This window comes from Balaenoptera musculus, chromosome 2 (genome assembly GCF_009873245.2).
Source record: "Balaenoptera musculus isolate JJ_BM4_2016_0621 chromosome 2, mBalMus1.pri.v3, whole genome shotgun sequence".
Classification (NCBI taxonomy): domain Eukaryota; kingdom Metazoa; phylum Chordata; class Mammalia; order Artiodactyla; family Balaenopteridae; genus Balaenoptera; species Balaenoptera musculus.
Window position 1 is genome coordinate 71,323,714 of NC_045786.1, and position 16,264 is coordinate 71,339,977.

Genomic DNA, 16,264 nt, shown 5'->3' on the forward strand with positions numbered 1-16,264 from the left:
ACCAGGACACCCTCGCTCTGCAACGGTGGAACAAGGTAAGAGCGAACACGGGGTCAGCGTCTCTGAGATCAGACACCACACACAGAAGGAAGCCTGACGTTAGAGGGAAGTGTCCCAGGAAAAGGCATCCAGGTTTTCCTAACAGCCAACCTCAGACTCCCAAATCCGTACGTGTGCAGCAGTGTGAGTGTTGCCGGTGGCAACGGGAATCAGGAGGGGCTACGTGGCTGCACAGTGTACACATCATTTAAACTCAAGGCGAGGCCAAGCGGCTACACTGAATTTTCCCTTTACCAGGACTCTTCTGTAGCACTTTCGTTTCACGCTGCAATTTTAGTGGAATTAAACCTGAACGGTCCCAAGCCATACGTTAATTCATTTAATTACAATGACAAACTGATCCTAGCCAAACTCCGAGGTCAGTTTCACATGGGGTCTCCATGATACAAACGTACCAGCAGGCAGGCAAGTGGGCCTCCCTAGCTCAGGTGTTCCAGGTAAAACCTCTTTACGCTAGAAGTCTCAGAGAAGCTGCACTGGGCTCAGCTGCTGGATGTGGACCCTGAGGGAGGTGACTGGTTGCTCCTTACCGTGAGCTCCTGCTTCATGTACTCGATGGTGGCCTCAAGTGCCCGTGTGCCCCGGGTGGCCTCGTCCTCCACCGCCTTCACGGTCTTGAGGAGGGAGGTGACATTGGTCACCATCACCTGCACGGGAAGAGATGTCAAGAGAAAACAGGGAGTGCGCTGAGGTCCCATCCCTCCTTTTAGTTCCGGATCTAATGCCACGAGCACCAGCACCTCTAAGTGAGAAAGGAGCTCAGATGCACATCCTCCAATACTCTTGAGTGTGCATCTCTCACCGCAGCACCCCTGGCACGCTTGCCCCTAATTGGGGCTCCACTCTACCTTGGCGGCCCCCTTGAGCTGGTACATGGAGGGGTCATCGGCGGGCTTGCTGGCAGCTCCCTTGGTAGCACCAATGAGATCTGAGAGGGCCTTAGCCACGTCTTTGATGGCATTGATCAACACCACCTGAAAGAGAGCATGGGCCCAGCTGAGCAGGCTGCACCCAGAGCACACAGCCCAAGAGCAGGGCTCTCCATCAGCAGCTCCCAAACCTGCAGCACAGGAGAATCCCCAGGAACCACCCTTGGAGACTCTGATGCGAGGCTGGGTGGAAAACCAGATTGCAGACTTGAAGAAGCTCCCTAAGGGAGTCAGATGCTGAGCCAGAAAGCAGGACCCCGGTAGATTTAGCATATTCAGAAACACCGCCTAGCTGGCGGCTCTGCTGACAAGCTGCCTCTGAAAGGATGAGGGCAGCTAAGCAGACACCCCGAGACGCCATGCCACGCACCTGTGCCCGGAACTGGTCACCAAGACCACTGAGAATAAAATGCAAGCCTTCTGCCCTGGCCTGCAAGGCCTCCGTGACAGTCCACCTGCATCCCCAGACTTGGTTCCTGGGATCCTGACTCACTCAGCATGTTATAGGCATGTGGGTCTGTCTTTCTTCCCTATTGGAAATCCTCCCTCATTCCAACCTCAGGGCCTCTGCTCTTGTTCCCCTCTCTGCTTGGAACCCGGCTTTTCTCATCCTTCAGGTCTCAGCTCAAATGTCATGTCCTCAGAGACCCTTCCTGACCACTCTAGCTATAAGCCCACCCCCAATGAAACTCCCTCAGCTTGCCCTGTTTTATTTATAGCACTTAGCAGTATGTGGAATTACTTTATTATTTTTTCACTTATACACCATCTGTCTTCTTCCTCGACTTGGATGGAAGCTGTAGGAGGGCCGGCCTGGTCTTCTGTCTGTTGTGTTTTGCACTCAGGACAGGACCTAGCGTGTAGTGGGCCCTCAGCAAATACTCACGGAATGAGTGAATATACAGATGCGTACCCATGTAACACTGGATGGAACACAGTATCTTCACTCTTCTAACTGAACAGACACCACGGGCCACTTCTTCTGTGTGTTAGACTTGGAATCTCAAATACCAGGCATATTTAGGAATTACATGATATTGGGTATTACATTTAAGTTTTCTGGGTCCAGCAGCTACAATAACAACTCCTACTTCTAAAACAACAACTTCCCTTCGTTGAGGGCAATGTTCCAGATGCCGAGCCAAGAACAATGTGCATTATCTTATTTAACCCTCATCACTGCCACTTTGAGTGGGAACTACGTTGCTCGTGTCCACACTGGCAGAGGCTGGGAATGGCCAGGTTGGGATTCAGACTCTGGTCAGTGTGATCACAACGGCCACAGTCTTCACCTCCACACTGTATTATGCTCTATGGCCCTGGCTCCTCATCTACAAATGGGGTGAGCAGTGCCAGCCCTGCCCATTTACCGCACTGCTGGCAGGATGAACTGAATAATGGACGTGAAAATGTCTTAGAAACTCTAGCGTCCCAGAACCTGCAAGCACAGCCACGCCATGACTGCCCAGCCTCCCAACCCTCCCCGTCTCCATCCTGTGGCTTCTCACCCACAGGGTGCACGGGATCTCTGTCAACCTCTGAAACCACAGGGCAGCTCGGGCTGTGACGGGGCTCGTGAGGGGGGGGCTAACGGTGGGGACCACCATGGGGAGGCGCAGCGGGCAGGTGTGCTGCCGACACCTGGCGTACACTGTCCCATCCCGGGTCACCGCACAGCAACCAGCGAGTGGGCACACTTTTCTGAGGGGACATCTCCCACTGGCGGTCTCAAAAGAAGTTGGGCCCTAGGACATCTAGACCATTTGGGAGTTTAAGCCTCTAAGCAATTCGATACGTTTCTCTGTATCCAAAGATTTAAATCCTCCCAGCTGATTCATTCCAAGTTGAGCCGGACTAGGTGAAAGTGTGGGTTCCATCCCCACTGATGCGTTTTCTAGCTTTTCCTTCCTTCCTCCGTGGGGGTAAGAACAATACCCAGGCAGAGACTTCCGTGAGTGCTTCGCATTCCGGAGGCAGCCAATCTGAGCTCTGATGTTATCAAAGAGAAAGTCAGCAGAAGGAGTAAAAAGCCAACAGATGGAATGTTTCCTTTACGGAGCTCCGCTCCAGCAGAGGACATCAGGAAGGGAAGGGTCACAGCCGTGTGGGAGCAAAGCTGGTGGCCCTGTGCTCACCAGAACAGTAGCTGTCGTCAACCCTGGCGCTGGATGGTAGGAGGTTCTCTCTCCAGTGTTGTCCAAATGGGCCGAATAGGCTCGTTTACTGAGTATGGTTTAACTAGTGAAAACTGAAGTGTTTACCACACTGGGGTTGAAATAGCAGAGGGATTTTTAAGTTTTGCACTCGGGAGTGGGGAGAATCCATCAATGACGGCCACGGTTGGCTGTTAGTTCAGCAAGAGCTGAACTGCTTTGCTGGGTATCTACGATGTGTGGGAGCAGTGCTTGGTGTGTAGGTTTCAAAGATCAATAAACCATGATTCCTGTCCTTGAGGAGCTGATGGTCTAGGCTGGGGAACCAAGGACCAGGCAGGCAATGGCAGTGAAGTGGCTAAATCCAAAGCAGAGCGTCACAGAGCGTGGAGCCCTTCCCTGCCCCTCAGCTCCTCTCTCCCCTCCCCTTCAGAGCCAAACTTTTCAAGTGGGGCGTCTATACACACTAGCTTCCTTCCTTCACCCGCATCTGGCCACTGCTCACTTACAGCCCTGGCTGGGTGGCTACTACCCTCCATGGCCCTGGGCCTGGCTCTCAGACCTTTGTCTTTCTTGCTGCCTTGGCTGCATCTCTGGTGGGTTGCTGCACTCCTTCCTCTTAACATCAGGCCCCTGGCTTTCCTCCTACCAGCGGCTGCTGCTTCTCAGTCTCCTTAGGTATCTCTTTCTCCTGAAGATGGTCCTCAATAGTGGATTCCTCAGCTCCGCCTTGATCCCTTCTCCTCTTCCTTCCGCAGACGGTGGTTGCAGTCACTGTCTGTCGGCCAATAACCCCTACATCCACATCCCCCAAACTGAGCAGGCTCAAGCCTACACACTTGTTCTACCTGAGTGTCTCTCTGGAACATCCAATGCCACACGCTGCAAACCGAACTCACCTGCATCTCCGCCTGGGGCAGCCCTCCCTCCGGGGAGCCCCAGCTGGGTACGTGGAGCCACCGTCCATTCACTGATCTAGCCTGAAACGCGCAGTCATCCCGGCCTCCCGCCTCTCCCTCATCTCCAACGCCCACTGCATCCAATCGTTTACCAAGCCCGGCTGAGTCCTCTTTCTTTTTTTTTTTTTTTAATTTATTTATTTATTTTATTTTATTTTTGGCTGTGTTGGGTCTTCGTTTCTGTGCGAGGGCTTTCTCTAGTTGCGGCGAGCGGGGGCCACTCTTCATCGCGGTGCGTGGGCCTCTCACTATCGCGGCCTCTCTTGTTGCAGAGCACAGACTCCAGACACGCAGGCTCAGTAGTTGTGGCTCACGGGCCCAGTTGCTCCACGGCATGTGGGATTTTCTCAGACCAGGGCTCGAACCCGTGTCCCCTGCATTGGCAGGCAGATTCTCAACCACTGCGCCACCAGGGAAGCCCCCCGGCTGAGTCTTCTTTACAGACTCCTCTCAAATCTTCTGGCTTATCTCCATAGCCACGGCCACACCACAGTCCATGCCACTATCCTGCCTACATAACTGCTTCCTACCAGTCCCCAAAGCACAGACGCACCCGTGCACACGTTGTCCACTCCCAAAGTTCCTATTTTGCCTTTGCTTTCTTCTGAGGCCTGGCGCACAGTGTCTGTGGGACCACGAGGCCCGCCCGTACCTACCTGGGTCTCGGGGTCGTCAGAGCCCAGGCTGGCGGCCCCCAGCTTGACCACCTCGGCGAGCTGGGTGATGGTGGCCGCCGAGGACTGGGCTGCCTGGGCCAGCTTGTCTGGAGTGGATGCAGCCCCCGAAACCAGCAATTTCGTGTCTTCCACCAAGGCCTTGGCTGTCTTCAGAATGTTCTCCCTGAGAAAGGCGGGAGAGCACGGGGAGGAGGAGAGACAAAGGGCAGAGCTTGGTCACTGGTAGTCAGGAGGAAAAGAAACCCTTCTAGGGGCTTTTGTTAAAGGGCGTTGAAGAAGAGAGGTGATGCGTTTCTCCCTCCTTAATAGGAGGCTCTCGTCTTCCATGTAAGAGAATTAGGAGAGAGGAGAGGAAAGTCAGCCCAGAATTCACATAGTCGATTAATGGTAAAGCTTCAATTAAAGATTCAGGCTCATCAGTTTGGCCCCCTTCCCCCCACCCTGTAGCTTCTTCCCTGGGGTTCCTACTATCCCTGAAAATATGTCATAGTTACAGGGACGTGTGAGGACACATGGGTCAGGGGACCTTGCCCTGGACATCACAGCCCCAGGGGCTGGGTTCTGGAAGGGGTGACAGGGCACTGGGAATCTCCTCCCCTGCCCAGTCCTGGGCCTGAAGAGAGAGGAAGAAAGGTGCTGGACATGTGGCGAGGATATGTGGGGTCTCCAGCAGCAAACGGAGACCCTGGTACCAGTCTCTGAAGCAGAGTCTCAAGAGTCTAAAGAGCCCGGGAGAGACAGCAGGCTCGGAGCTTCACTGTTCAGTTAGGTAAGAGCTACATGCCTGCCTGGGCCACTACCAGTCCTACGAGGGATGGTGAAAAAATCAGGGGCACAGCTTTTTAGCTTAGAAAGCAAAAAGATCCAAAAGCTATCCTCTGCTGGAGCAGACTGGATTTAGGCTGTGAGAGGCAAAGCTGGAACACAACTCTGTTCACAGTTGAGAAAAGGCACTTATTTTGATTATGTGGGTCACCTCCCTGACTTGAGCATCCTGTTGAAATCAAAATGGATATAACCACATTTCTGGCTCTTGGGCAGCATCTCCAAAGTCCATCAGGCCACACTGAACCTCTCCCCATCCAGGAGCCCACAGGACAGCCTTCACTCCCATACCTGTGGTCTGCGAAGGTCTCGTTGTTCTCTGCGTTCAGGGTCCCTGCAGTCGCAAACATGATGGTGGTGTCCAGGTCGGCGATGATCCCAGACACAGCAGTGGCAGCTGTGATACATGCCTGGGTCCCCTTGTTCCCAGCTTGGAGAGCTGATAGCACCAAGGACACCTATAGGCAGAGAGGAAATGTCAGGGGGTGTGGAAGACGGAGAAAATATAACCCATGGGTTTTCAGACTACAAAAAAAAGGAAACACTGCAAAGAATGCTCAAAAAATAGAAGAGGAAGAAACTCTTCCAAACTCATTTTATGAGGTCAAAATTACTCTGATACCAAAACCAGGCAAGGATGCCACAAGAAAATAGAATTACAGGACAATATCCCTGATGAACACAGATGCAAAAATCCTCAACAAAATATCAGCAAACCGAACTCAACAATACAGTAAAAGTATCACACACCATGATGAAGTGGGATTTATTCCAGGGATGCAAGGATGGTTCAACATCCACATATCAGTCAATGTGATACACCACTTCTACAAAATGAAGGGTAAAAATCATACAGTCATCTTAATAAATGCAGAAAAAGCATTTGACAAAATTCAACAACCGTTTACGATAAAAACTCTCAATAGAGTGGGTATAGAGAGAACATACCTCAGTATAATAAAGTCCACATACAACAAGCCAATAGCTAACATCAAATTCAAAGGTGAAAGGCTAAAAGCTTTAGACAAGAAATAAAAGTCATCCAAACTGGAAAGAAGTAGAACTGTCACAATTTGCAGATGACATGATATTATATGTAGAAAACCCTGATGACTCCATAAAAAAAAAAAAATTTAGAATAAATGAATTCAGCAAACTTGCAGGATACAAAATCAATAAACAAAAATCTATTGTGTGTCTATACACTAACAACAAACATCAGAAAGAGAAATTAAGAAAACAATCCCATTTACAATTGCATCAAAAAGAACAGAATACCTAGGAATAAATTTAACCAAGGAGTTGAAAGACCTGTATATTGAAAACTACAAGACATCAAAGAAAGAAACTGAAGAAGGCACAAATAAACGAAAAGATATTCTGTGCTCGTGGATTAGAAGAATATTGTTAAAATAGTAGTTTGGTAGTATAAAACACTACCAAAACCAGTATGAAATTCAATGCAATTCTTATCAAAATTAAAATGGGGGCTTCCCTGGTGGCGCAGTGGTTAAGAATCCGCCTGCCAATGCAGGGGACACGGGTTCAAGCCCTGGTCCGGGAAGATCTCACATGCCATGGAGCAACTAAGCCTGTGCACCACAACTACTGAGCCTGCGCTCTAGAGCCCACAAGCCACAACTACTGAGTCCACCTGCCATGCCTACTGAAGCCTGCACGTCTAGAGCCCATGCTCCACAACAAGAGAAGCCAACACAACGAGAAGCCACCACAACGAGAAGCCTGCGCACCGCAATGAAGAGTGGCCCCTGCTCACCACAACTAAAGAAAGCCTGTGCGCAGCAACCAAGACCCAACGCAGCCAAAAAAAAAAAAAAAATTAAAATGGCATTTTTCATAGAAAATGAACAAACAATCCTAAAATTTGTATGGAACCATAAAAGATCCCAAATAGCCAAAGCAATTTTGAGAAAGAAGAACAAAACTGGAGGCATAATGCTTTCTGATTTCAAACTATATCACAAAGCAACAGTAATTAAAACAGTATGGTAATGGCATAAAAAAAGACATGTAGATCAATGGAATAGATAGTCCAGAAATAAACCCATTCATATATGATCAATTAATTTATGACAAAGGAGCCAAGAATATACAATGGGGAAAGACCAGTCTGTTCAATAAATGGTGTTGAGAAAACTGGACAGCCACATGCAAAAGAATCAAACTGGACCATTATCGTACACTATACACAAAAATAAACTCAAAATGGATTAAATATAAGACCTGAATGTAAGACCTGAAACCCCTAGAAGAAAATATAGCTGGTCACTTCCTTGACATAGGTCTTGGGTCTTGGCAATGAATCTGACATCAAAAGCACAAGAAACAAAAGCAAAAATAAACAAGTGGGACTATATCAAACTAAAAAGTTTCTGCACAGGAAAGGAAACCACCAACAAAATGAAAAGGCAATCTACTGAATGGGAGAAAATATTGATATTTGCAAATCATATATCTGGTAAACATATAAAGAACTCATACAACTCAATAGCAAAAAAAAAAAAAAAATCTGATTTTAAAAATGGGAAGAATATCTCAATGGATATTTTTCCAAAAATGTTACACAGACGGCCAACAGGCACATGCAAATATGCTCCACATAACTGTCAGGGAAATGCAAATCAAAACCACAATGAGATATCACCTTACATCTGTCAGAATGTTAATTATCAAAATGAAGTAACAAGTGTTGGCAAAGATGTAGAGGAAAGTGAACCCTTACGCACCTTTGGTGGGAATAAAAATTGGTGCAGCCCTATATGAAAAACAGTATGGAGGTTCCTCAAAACATTAAACATAGAACTACCATGTGATCCCACAATTTTACTTTTGGGTATTTATTCAAAGAAAATGAAAACACTAACTCAAAAAGATATATGTGCCCCCATGTTCACTGTAGCACTATTTATAAGAGCCAAGACAAGGAAAAAACCCAAGTGTCCATCGATGGATGAATGGATAAAGAAAATGTGGTACATATACACAATGGAATATTATTCAGCCATAAATAAGAATGAAATCTTGCCATTTTCGACAACATGAATGGACATCAAAGGCATTATGCTAACTGAAATAAGTCAGAGAAAGACAAATACTGCATGACCTCTCTTTTATGTGGAATCTTAAAACAAAAACAAACACCAAGCTCATAGATAGAGAGAACAGACTGGTGCTTGCCAGAGGCGGGGGATGAGGGGTAGGAGAAATGGGTGAACTGTTTTCGTTTTAGTCTAAATAAATTGAATAAAAATGAAAACAAAACAAGAAAACAATCAAACTCATAGAAAAAGAGGTCAGATTTGTGGTTATGGCAGGGGGGTGGGGTAGGGTGGGGTGGTGGTGAGATTGAAGGAAGGTGGTCAAAAGGCACGAACTTCCAGTTTTAAGAAAGTCCTAGGGATGCAATGCACAACATGATGACTATAGTTAACACTGCTTTGTGATCTTTATGAAAGTTGTTAAAATCCTAAGAGTTCTTATCACAATGAAAAAATATATAGACATGTATACTTTTTGTATTGATATGAGATGAGGGATGTTAACTTACTGTAATCATTTCATGACATACATAAGAAAGCATGATGCTGTGCAACCTAACTTAAACAGTGCTATATGTCAATTATACTTCAATAAAACTGGAAAAAAAAAAAAGGTAAAACAAAACAGAACAGTGAATTTTCTCTCCGGGAGTCAATGCGGCTCAGGGGTTACCAGCACAGTTTGGAGTCAACAGCCTGCCTGAATCAGAGCACTGCCATTTGCTGGCTACACGACTTGGGCAGGCTGTTTCACCTCCCCAAGTCTCAGTTTCCTCATCTGGAAAAGGGGGCTATTACTTCTTGCCAATCAGGGTTGATGGGAGGAGGAAGTGGTGGAAAAATGCATGTAAATTACTAGGCAGGTAATAAGGGTTTACTAGAGGGTAGATGCTACTCTACTTGATGCTTCTGAAATCACAAAGAGGGATAAGGATCGGGCTCCCGTAAAAGGTGTGGCTGTTTCTGTCCCCTCTGATCAGGTTTTCTGTAGAACAGCCCTCTGCTAACACTTGTCACTCCTTCCCTCGGCTGCCTCTTGTCTAGAAGTTCTTCATAGTGGACCCCAGAGAGGACCCCCTCGTGTAAACTCTCCACCCACCACTCCCTCGCACCATCATCTGCCACCAGCAGGTTGGCTAAGGTGTTCACTCCAGTGCCTTCCACGCCAGAAACCCTCTGCTCGCACCTGTCACCCCTCCAGTGCACCCTCATGTCCCTAAAGACACCTTCCTACAAGGCAAGCTGGACCCACCACACCCCTGGGGACAGCTCTCCCCCTGTTGTGGAGAGGAGCTGAGCTCCCTTCACAACTGGATCCCATCTCCCAGGCCTCCCCCCACTTTCCTGCCACACAAGCCCCCTCCTTCCTTCCTCACCCACCCCCTCTCTTGCCCTTTTGGGTCTGCCCTCCTGGCTGGACACAATCACACAGACACACCTAGACAGGTAAGAAAGACGGCAGGTGGAGGTGGGAGGGCAGAAGATGGGCAGGGCAGAGGGATGTAGCAGGAAACTGCCCAAAAGGCTAGATGCTCTGCCTGAGCCCACCCCCTGCCTCTGACCCTTCTCCTGGTGTCCTGGGTCAGGGATCCTCTGCTGGAGGAGCAGTAAGACGGAGGCCAGCTCAGGAAGACCAGGCTGCTTGGCCACGCTCACCAGCACCACGCAGCTTGGACCCCCTCCTTCCCTCCCTCGTGCTCCTGTTCCAAGGTTTCCTACGGGGGAACCTGGCACGAGTAACTTCAACAACAAGGAAGGGCTTTCAATGGAGGGAGAGCGCCTTCCTCGAGCTGAGAGATTTATTTCCTCATCCTGGGGAGGCCAGGGAGGCCTGGACAGTCCTGTGGGCTGCGGGAGACTGACGTCCGGCTGTGGCAAGGGGCCTCGTACAGAGCAGCCTCTGTCCAGGCAGTTTCCAGGGGAGGGTCTCCCCTCCCACCCCTCAAGTCCTGCTGCCAAGCTTCTCAATGGTGCAGAGCTCTCTGTCCTGCGACCCAAGTGAAGGAGAGGGAAACACCAGCAAAGCACGGATGCTGCCGCCGGCACCTCAAGCGGCCTGCACAGCAGCTGCCCTGAAAAATGACTCTGAGAAATAAGCCAAGCAAAACCATCAGCAAACTGTGGGAGAGTCAAGGAACTACTGGGAACGAAGGGATGTTCAGAACGGGGCGCTGTGAACCATGGAAAACTTCCAGGGAGAAGGGAGTGTTGGAGGACAGAGAGACAGGGAACAGCGCCTAGAATTTACTAAGCGTTGAACAGTGTGCCTGGCACTGTGCCAGGCTCTTTGACCCGTATCGCTGCATGTAATCTACACACCCCGTAGGCCAGGTATTCTCTTTCTTCATCCTCCCTTTACTGATGGGGAGGTTGAGGCTTGGCAGGGTGAAGTAGCTTAGCTGAGACCCTAGAGTCCCATGCACTACGCTATGTGATTCTCTCTACAAACAGCTGCCGACAGTCAGAAAACTTCCTGCCAGCTCCTGCTCTCCCGTCATGGTGCCATGTGACTTCGCGGGTGCCAACCCTCCTCACTGCACTGTCTCATCTGGAAATAAAGAGGTCACAAAAGAGGAGCTGTGGGTCCTTCTTGCTCACCCCCAGCACCTGGGAGCCTCTCTGAGAAGGGAGCCTGGCGGCAAAAGTGTGCAAAGGGGCTGCAGGGAGCGGCTCCTGGCACTGACTGTGACTTGGGACACCACCTGGCCAGTCTGTCCACAGGAGAGACTTCCAAGTTGACCGCCAGGGCCCTGACCTCTGTGGGACTGTCCCTCTCACGCTCTCAGTTTCTCAGGACCACAGATCACCCCCAGCTGCCTGATGTGCCCCGGCCCTGGGGAGACCCTGGGTGGGAGGGAAGACGATCAGACCTAACCCAGCTGGCTGGTTTTTGGCTTAGTTTCCTGGTCTGTCCCTGGTCTCGGCGGGTCCCACCTGCCCTGAGGGCTGCTCCTTACCTTCTCCGTGACCGCGCGGGCACACTCGATCAGCTCCCTTTTGGTGTAGCTGTCCGTGGGGCACACCTGGAGGGCCCCCGCCTTCTGCACCAGGAAGATGCAGCCGTGGCCCAGGTCCTGCACCCGAGTGCGAATCTGGAAGCCAATCTGTGGAGGCAAGTCCGGGGTGGGGAGGGGGAAGCATGATGGCCCTGCCATTGAGGTCTTCCCTACGTGGAAAATTTCTCTTACATCCTAGGGGAGCCTGGCTGGGAAAATTCCACTGCTATTAGGAGTCTGTGTTTGGTGAACTATGGAATTTGGTTGATTTTGCTTCCTGTTTTAGAGACTGTAAAATACCCGCAGCCCCTAGTAAGCAAGCTTAATAATATTTGTTACCTTTTCTGGTGCATTTCTTTACCTATATCCTGAGCCACTAGGTAAGAATGTTAATTAGATGAATTCTGTGGGATTATTCATTCAACCAGTGTTTATTGAGCCCCTACCGTGTGTCAGGGCCTCTTTGAGGCAGCTAATGTATTTAATTTCATTGATTTCTCACAAAAGCCCTAGAGGGTAATTAGAAGTTCAGAATATATAGCTTTAGTATAAAGCATATTTTAAAGTGTTCAGATTCTTGCAAAATTGCCAGGTTTACCAACCAGAACGCCCCCTTCCTCAGCTGTCCCATAGAGCGAGAGTAACCATGCTGGGCCCAGGTTCCCTTTCTAGCAAGCCAGGTTGAGGTTTCCTTAAAAAATTACATGTTTAGAGCTGCCGGCTTAGCAGGCGTGCATTCTTTTAATGACCCCTGGGTTGTGTGATTATAAAAGGTACTTTGCCTGAAAGAAGCCAAATAAGTTCCACTATGGATAAGGTGCCAGCTGTCTCTGTGGTGTAGTCAATTCCACCTCCACTGCCCAAAGCTTGCATTCTTCTGGCTTTGTTTCACATCAGTTTTCATGTTTGTCTGATCAATACAGCCCAAGTAAGCAACTAAACACGGAACAAAACACCTCTAAGCTAAGCGTTATTTTCAAGAATCCACAGTAGCTAGAGGCTGTGTGCTGATCCTTCCAGCGTTTCTCAAGAAGACTTACTAAAAGAACCTGGGAATTCACACACCTGGGAATTTGGGCCACCTGGACACTATATTCTAACCTCATCCCAAGAGTCAGAGTTTAAGGGAAGGCGATTCCAGGAGTGAGAGGGCTGCAAATGCTCACTCTATTATTGAAACACACACTGCTTTCAGGGAAAAAGGTTATTCCCTTAACCCTTTAAGGCCCGAAGGATGTTTAAGTCCATTTGGTAAAACATTCTCCTGACCCAGGAAGCTGAGCTTCTGCTCTTTGGGGTGTCTTCTATTCATACATGAGCAGGTACTACAAAAGCTTTGCAATCAGGCAGGGCTTCTTGCTGACCATCTCCACATGGAATACGACACGGGCTTCATGCCAGGATCATGCAACCCGACAGCGCTGAAAACAGATCTGGACTAGCGCAGCATCAAGACCGCCACTGAGAACTAGAGAGGCTTGAATTCAGCCCACGCAGTGGCAAGGCCATTTAAGTATATCTCTTTGCTGGGCATGTTTACTGATTTAAACACAAGGTCAAGCTGAAGCAGGGGGATGCCCCAGTGAAGTTTTAAACTCAACCAGGCTCTCAAGGCTTTTCAGACCCATACAGTGTAACCCTAAGTACTCAAGGGTCAGAGCTAACCCAAAGGCAAGAGCTCTGCTGTCAAGGATGAGCACAGGTCTCTAAAGGATAAGATGCCAATGGGGAAGTCAAGTAAGGGGGAAATGGAGGAAGAAACATTCACAGACTTTCAAATAAAAGAGACCTTATGAGTTCAGCCTCCCCATTTTACAGATGAAGAGACTGAGGCCCAGAGAAGTGATGTGATTAGCCCAAGATCACACAGCCAGTCCCTGGCAAAGCCAGAGGAGAATTCAAATCTTTCATCCCAAGCATGGTGCTCTATCCATTAGATCAGTGTTTTTCTTTTCTTTTTGAATTTTATTTATTTTTTTACACAGCAGGTTCTTATTAGTTATCTATTTGATACATACTAGTGTATATATGTCAATCCCAATCAGATCAGTGTTTTTCTGATTTGATTTTTTTCCACTTAGCAGCAGAACCCTTGCCCACCCCCCAATAAAATCGCTCACGGAACCTCAACATATAAAATGGAAGTAATTTGTTATTACTATACTCTTCCTTTATGAGTTAAAATGTATATCCTTGACCCCCAAAGTCAACAATGAAGCTCGGTGATCCGAAGACAGGGTTATGAAGGCCAGTTACAGCCTCGGCCACCAGCTCATTTCTGCATTTTGCCTTGGCAGCACAGGGTGGAGAATCGTGCTCCCTGCATAAAGCAAAAGGGAAGAGTGTTCTCACGGTTCCGCGACCACAGGAGGCAGGGCAGACGCTCCACCAGCCTGAGGCCTGCACAGAGCCACCCACCGGCCCAGGGTAAGGTACGGGTGGCCCCCAGTGGGTTACCACTTTGGCCTAGAATACGTTCAAGAGCCCATGCTGCTTTTCCTAACAGTTTTTATATAAATAATTACATTATGTTTAAAAAGGGAAACTTGAGTCGAACAGACGCAGAACTTCCAGAGCACCTCGCTGGGTCGGGGGTATGAAACCACCGTGCCAGAAAAGAACGAACCTGTGCCAGGTTCTGGAAGAGCCTTCTCCGTGCACCCCTCCTGCTCCCTGCACGGAGCCGAGCCTGAGCTTTCTCTTTGCAGAACAGGGCACTAGGACAACCACAGGCCACCTAAGTCGCTCCCCAATCACCCCGGGGGTGGGAGGGAGAAGGCACCCGCTCCTGAGCTGTCGCAAACCTGAAACCTATGGACAGATGTGATAAACAGTGGGAGACAACCCCACCGCACTCTCATTCTCCCTCAGCCCCCTCAAAAGGCTACGCTATAAAAACACAGCCCAACATCCTGACCCTCAGCCTCCTTCTTGGAGATGACATCATGCATGTAGCAAGGGATCCTGTAAATGCAGCCGTGGAGCTGGCACGGTGGTCATCAGGGATGCAATTCCAGTTAGGAAGCCCGAGGAAGACCAGCACCAGAAAGCAAAGGGATGAAAGCAAACAAATGGCAACCGTTGCAAAAGCTTTGGAGTCCTTAGTCAACCCAGGGCTTGGTCCTGGAGTCTCAGTCTGTGCCAGGTCACACGATTACCTTTTACATGCCGGGAGAACCCCCTGAGGCTTGGCTACACAGACCTCTGACAGATGTGGCTGCATGACCCTATATGGACGCATGCAGGAGAGATACGGTATTATGAAGGACTAGTTTTGAAATAGGCTTCACTCGCTTATTTTCACAGGCTCAGAGGGCTGAATGTAACAGGAAGGGATCGCAGGATGCCAGCCCCACCCCTGCTCTCAACCCATCACCCACCTGGGCAGCAGAAAGGACCACAGGCCTTGCTTCTAGCTCTGCCCTCTCCTGGCCACCAGACTCTGGGGGAGCACACTAGCCTCATGGGGACTTGGTTTCCTCACCTGCGACACAGAACCTGCCCTGCCCACTTCCCAGGGCTGCGGATGACCAAATGGAAGGTACACGTGCAGAGTCTCAGCAAGTAGAAAGTGACACATGAATGCTCACTATTGTGAAAAGCAGCAGCTTGGCGCAGGGCAAAGAGCAAGGATTGTGATGCCCGACAAACCTGGGTTCGAATCCTGACTTTTCTACATATCGACCTGTTACCTTTTTATTTACTTGAAACGTTCACTTATTCCAAAAAGTTATTTAAAAGGGGGCTTCAACACTAACTGTTGCAGCTGTGTGGTCCTGGGCAATTTCACAGAGCTCCCTGAGTCTCCTTGGTTTGCTTATCTGTGAAATGGGGAAGGATGGATGATTCTCGCCTCACACACTTGCAGTTGTGGGGCATATGGGCCAGCGCCCAGCATAGTATCTGTGCCGTATCGACTGGATGAACAGCTCGTGTATTCCTACCCTTCTCCACGGGCACACGGGTTAGCTAGGGCACTTAAGTGAAGGACCCCAGAATCAACATACTCTACGTTACTGCAATTTCATAGAACATTTTGTACTGCTGGAGGAACATCCTAGAAGGGAATGTATTTTTAAGGCTGTTTCAGATAAGGGCTTTAAAAATGCTAAGCTTCTCAAAGCAACACTAAACTTCTCAGCAAACATGACCAGCCCCCAACCCCCCACCCCCTCAATGATCCAACTTCCCACCAGTATTTATTATAAAGGAATGTTGCTCCAAGACATAAAACTTGGGAGTTTGAAATTGGCAACTTGAGTAAAGCAATACTTGAACCTCAAGAAAAACCCTCAATTCCCCCTTCCTGCCCAAATAAAAGTAAAATGGAGAAGATTGTCTCCTGGTTTTGTGCCTTGAGGGAAATTAGAAGCCTGGCCTTCATGAAGTTCTGGCTCTCATTTCAATTGGAGGGGGTCTAAGAAAAACTGATCCATCATCTGTACTGCCTAAAACTAAACAAAACGTACAGATTATTCTCAGGCTTTAAGATCAATTACATCTGAAACCAGGTCAAGTATAATTTGCCTGGGAGAGCTTGTGGAAGTTGGAAAGGCAAGAATGGATGTTATCTGACAAACCACAGTTTCTCCTTAGAAAATATGGC

The 16,264-nt window shown here is 48.9% G+C and overlaps 1 protein-coding gene across 8 annotated transcripts in view; it reads right to left on the reverse strand.

Annotated features, from left to right (window-relative positions):
- Nucleotides 1-16,264, reverse strand: part of TLN2 (talin 2) — a 450,559-nt gene that overhangs the window by 41,401 nt on the left and 392,894 nt on the right. For all 8 annotated transcript variants that reach the window (XM_036843237.1, XM_036843236.1, XM_036843229.1 and 5 more), the window contains 5 exons: nucleotides 11,620-11,766; nucleotides 5,895-6,061; nucleotides 4,758-4,941; nucleotides 909-1,034; nucleotides 591-707 (listed from right to left, as the gene is read on the reverse strand). In XM_036843237.1, the coding sequence (XP_036699132.1) occupies nucleotides 591-707; nucleotides 909-1,034; nucleotides 4,758-4,941; nucleotides 5,895-6,061; nucleotides 11,620-11,766 (741 nt within the window). The remainder of the gene's footprint in view (nucleotides 1-590; nucleotides 708-908; nucleotides 1,035-4,757; nucleotides 4,942-5,894; nucleotides 6,062-11,619; nucleotides 11,767-16,264) is intronic.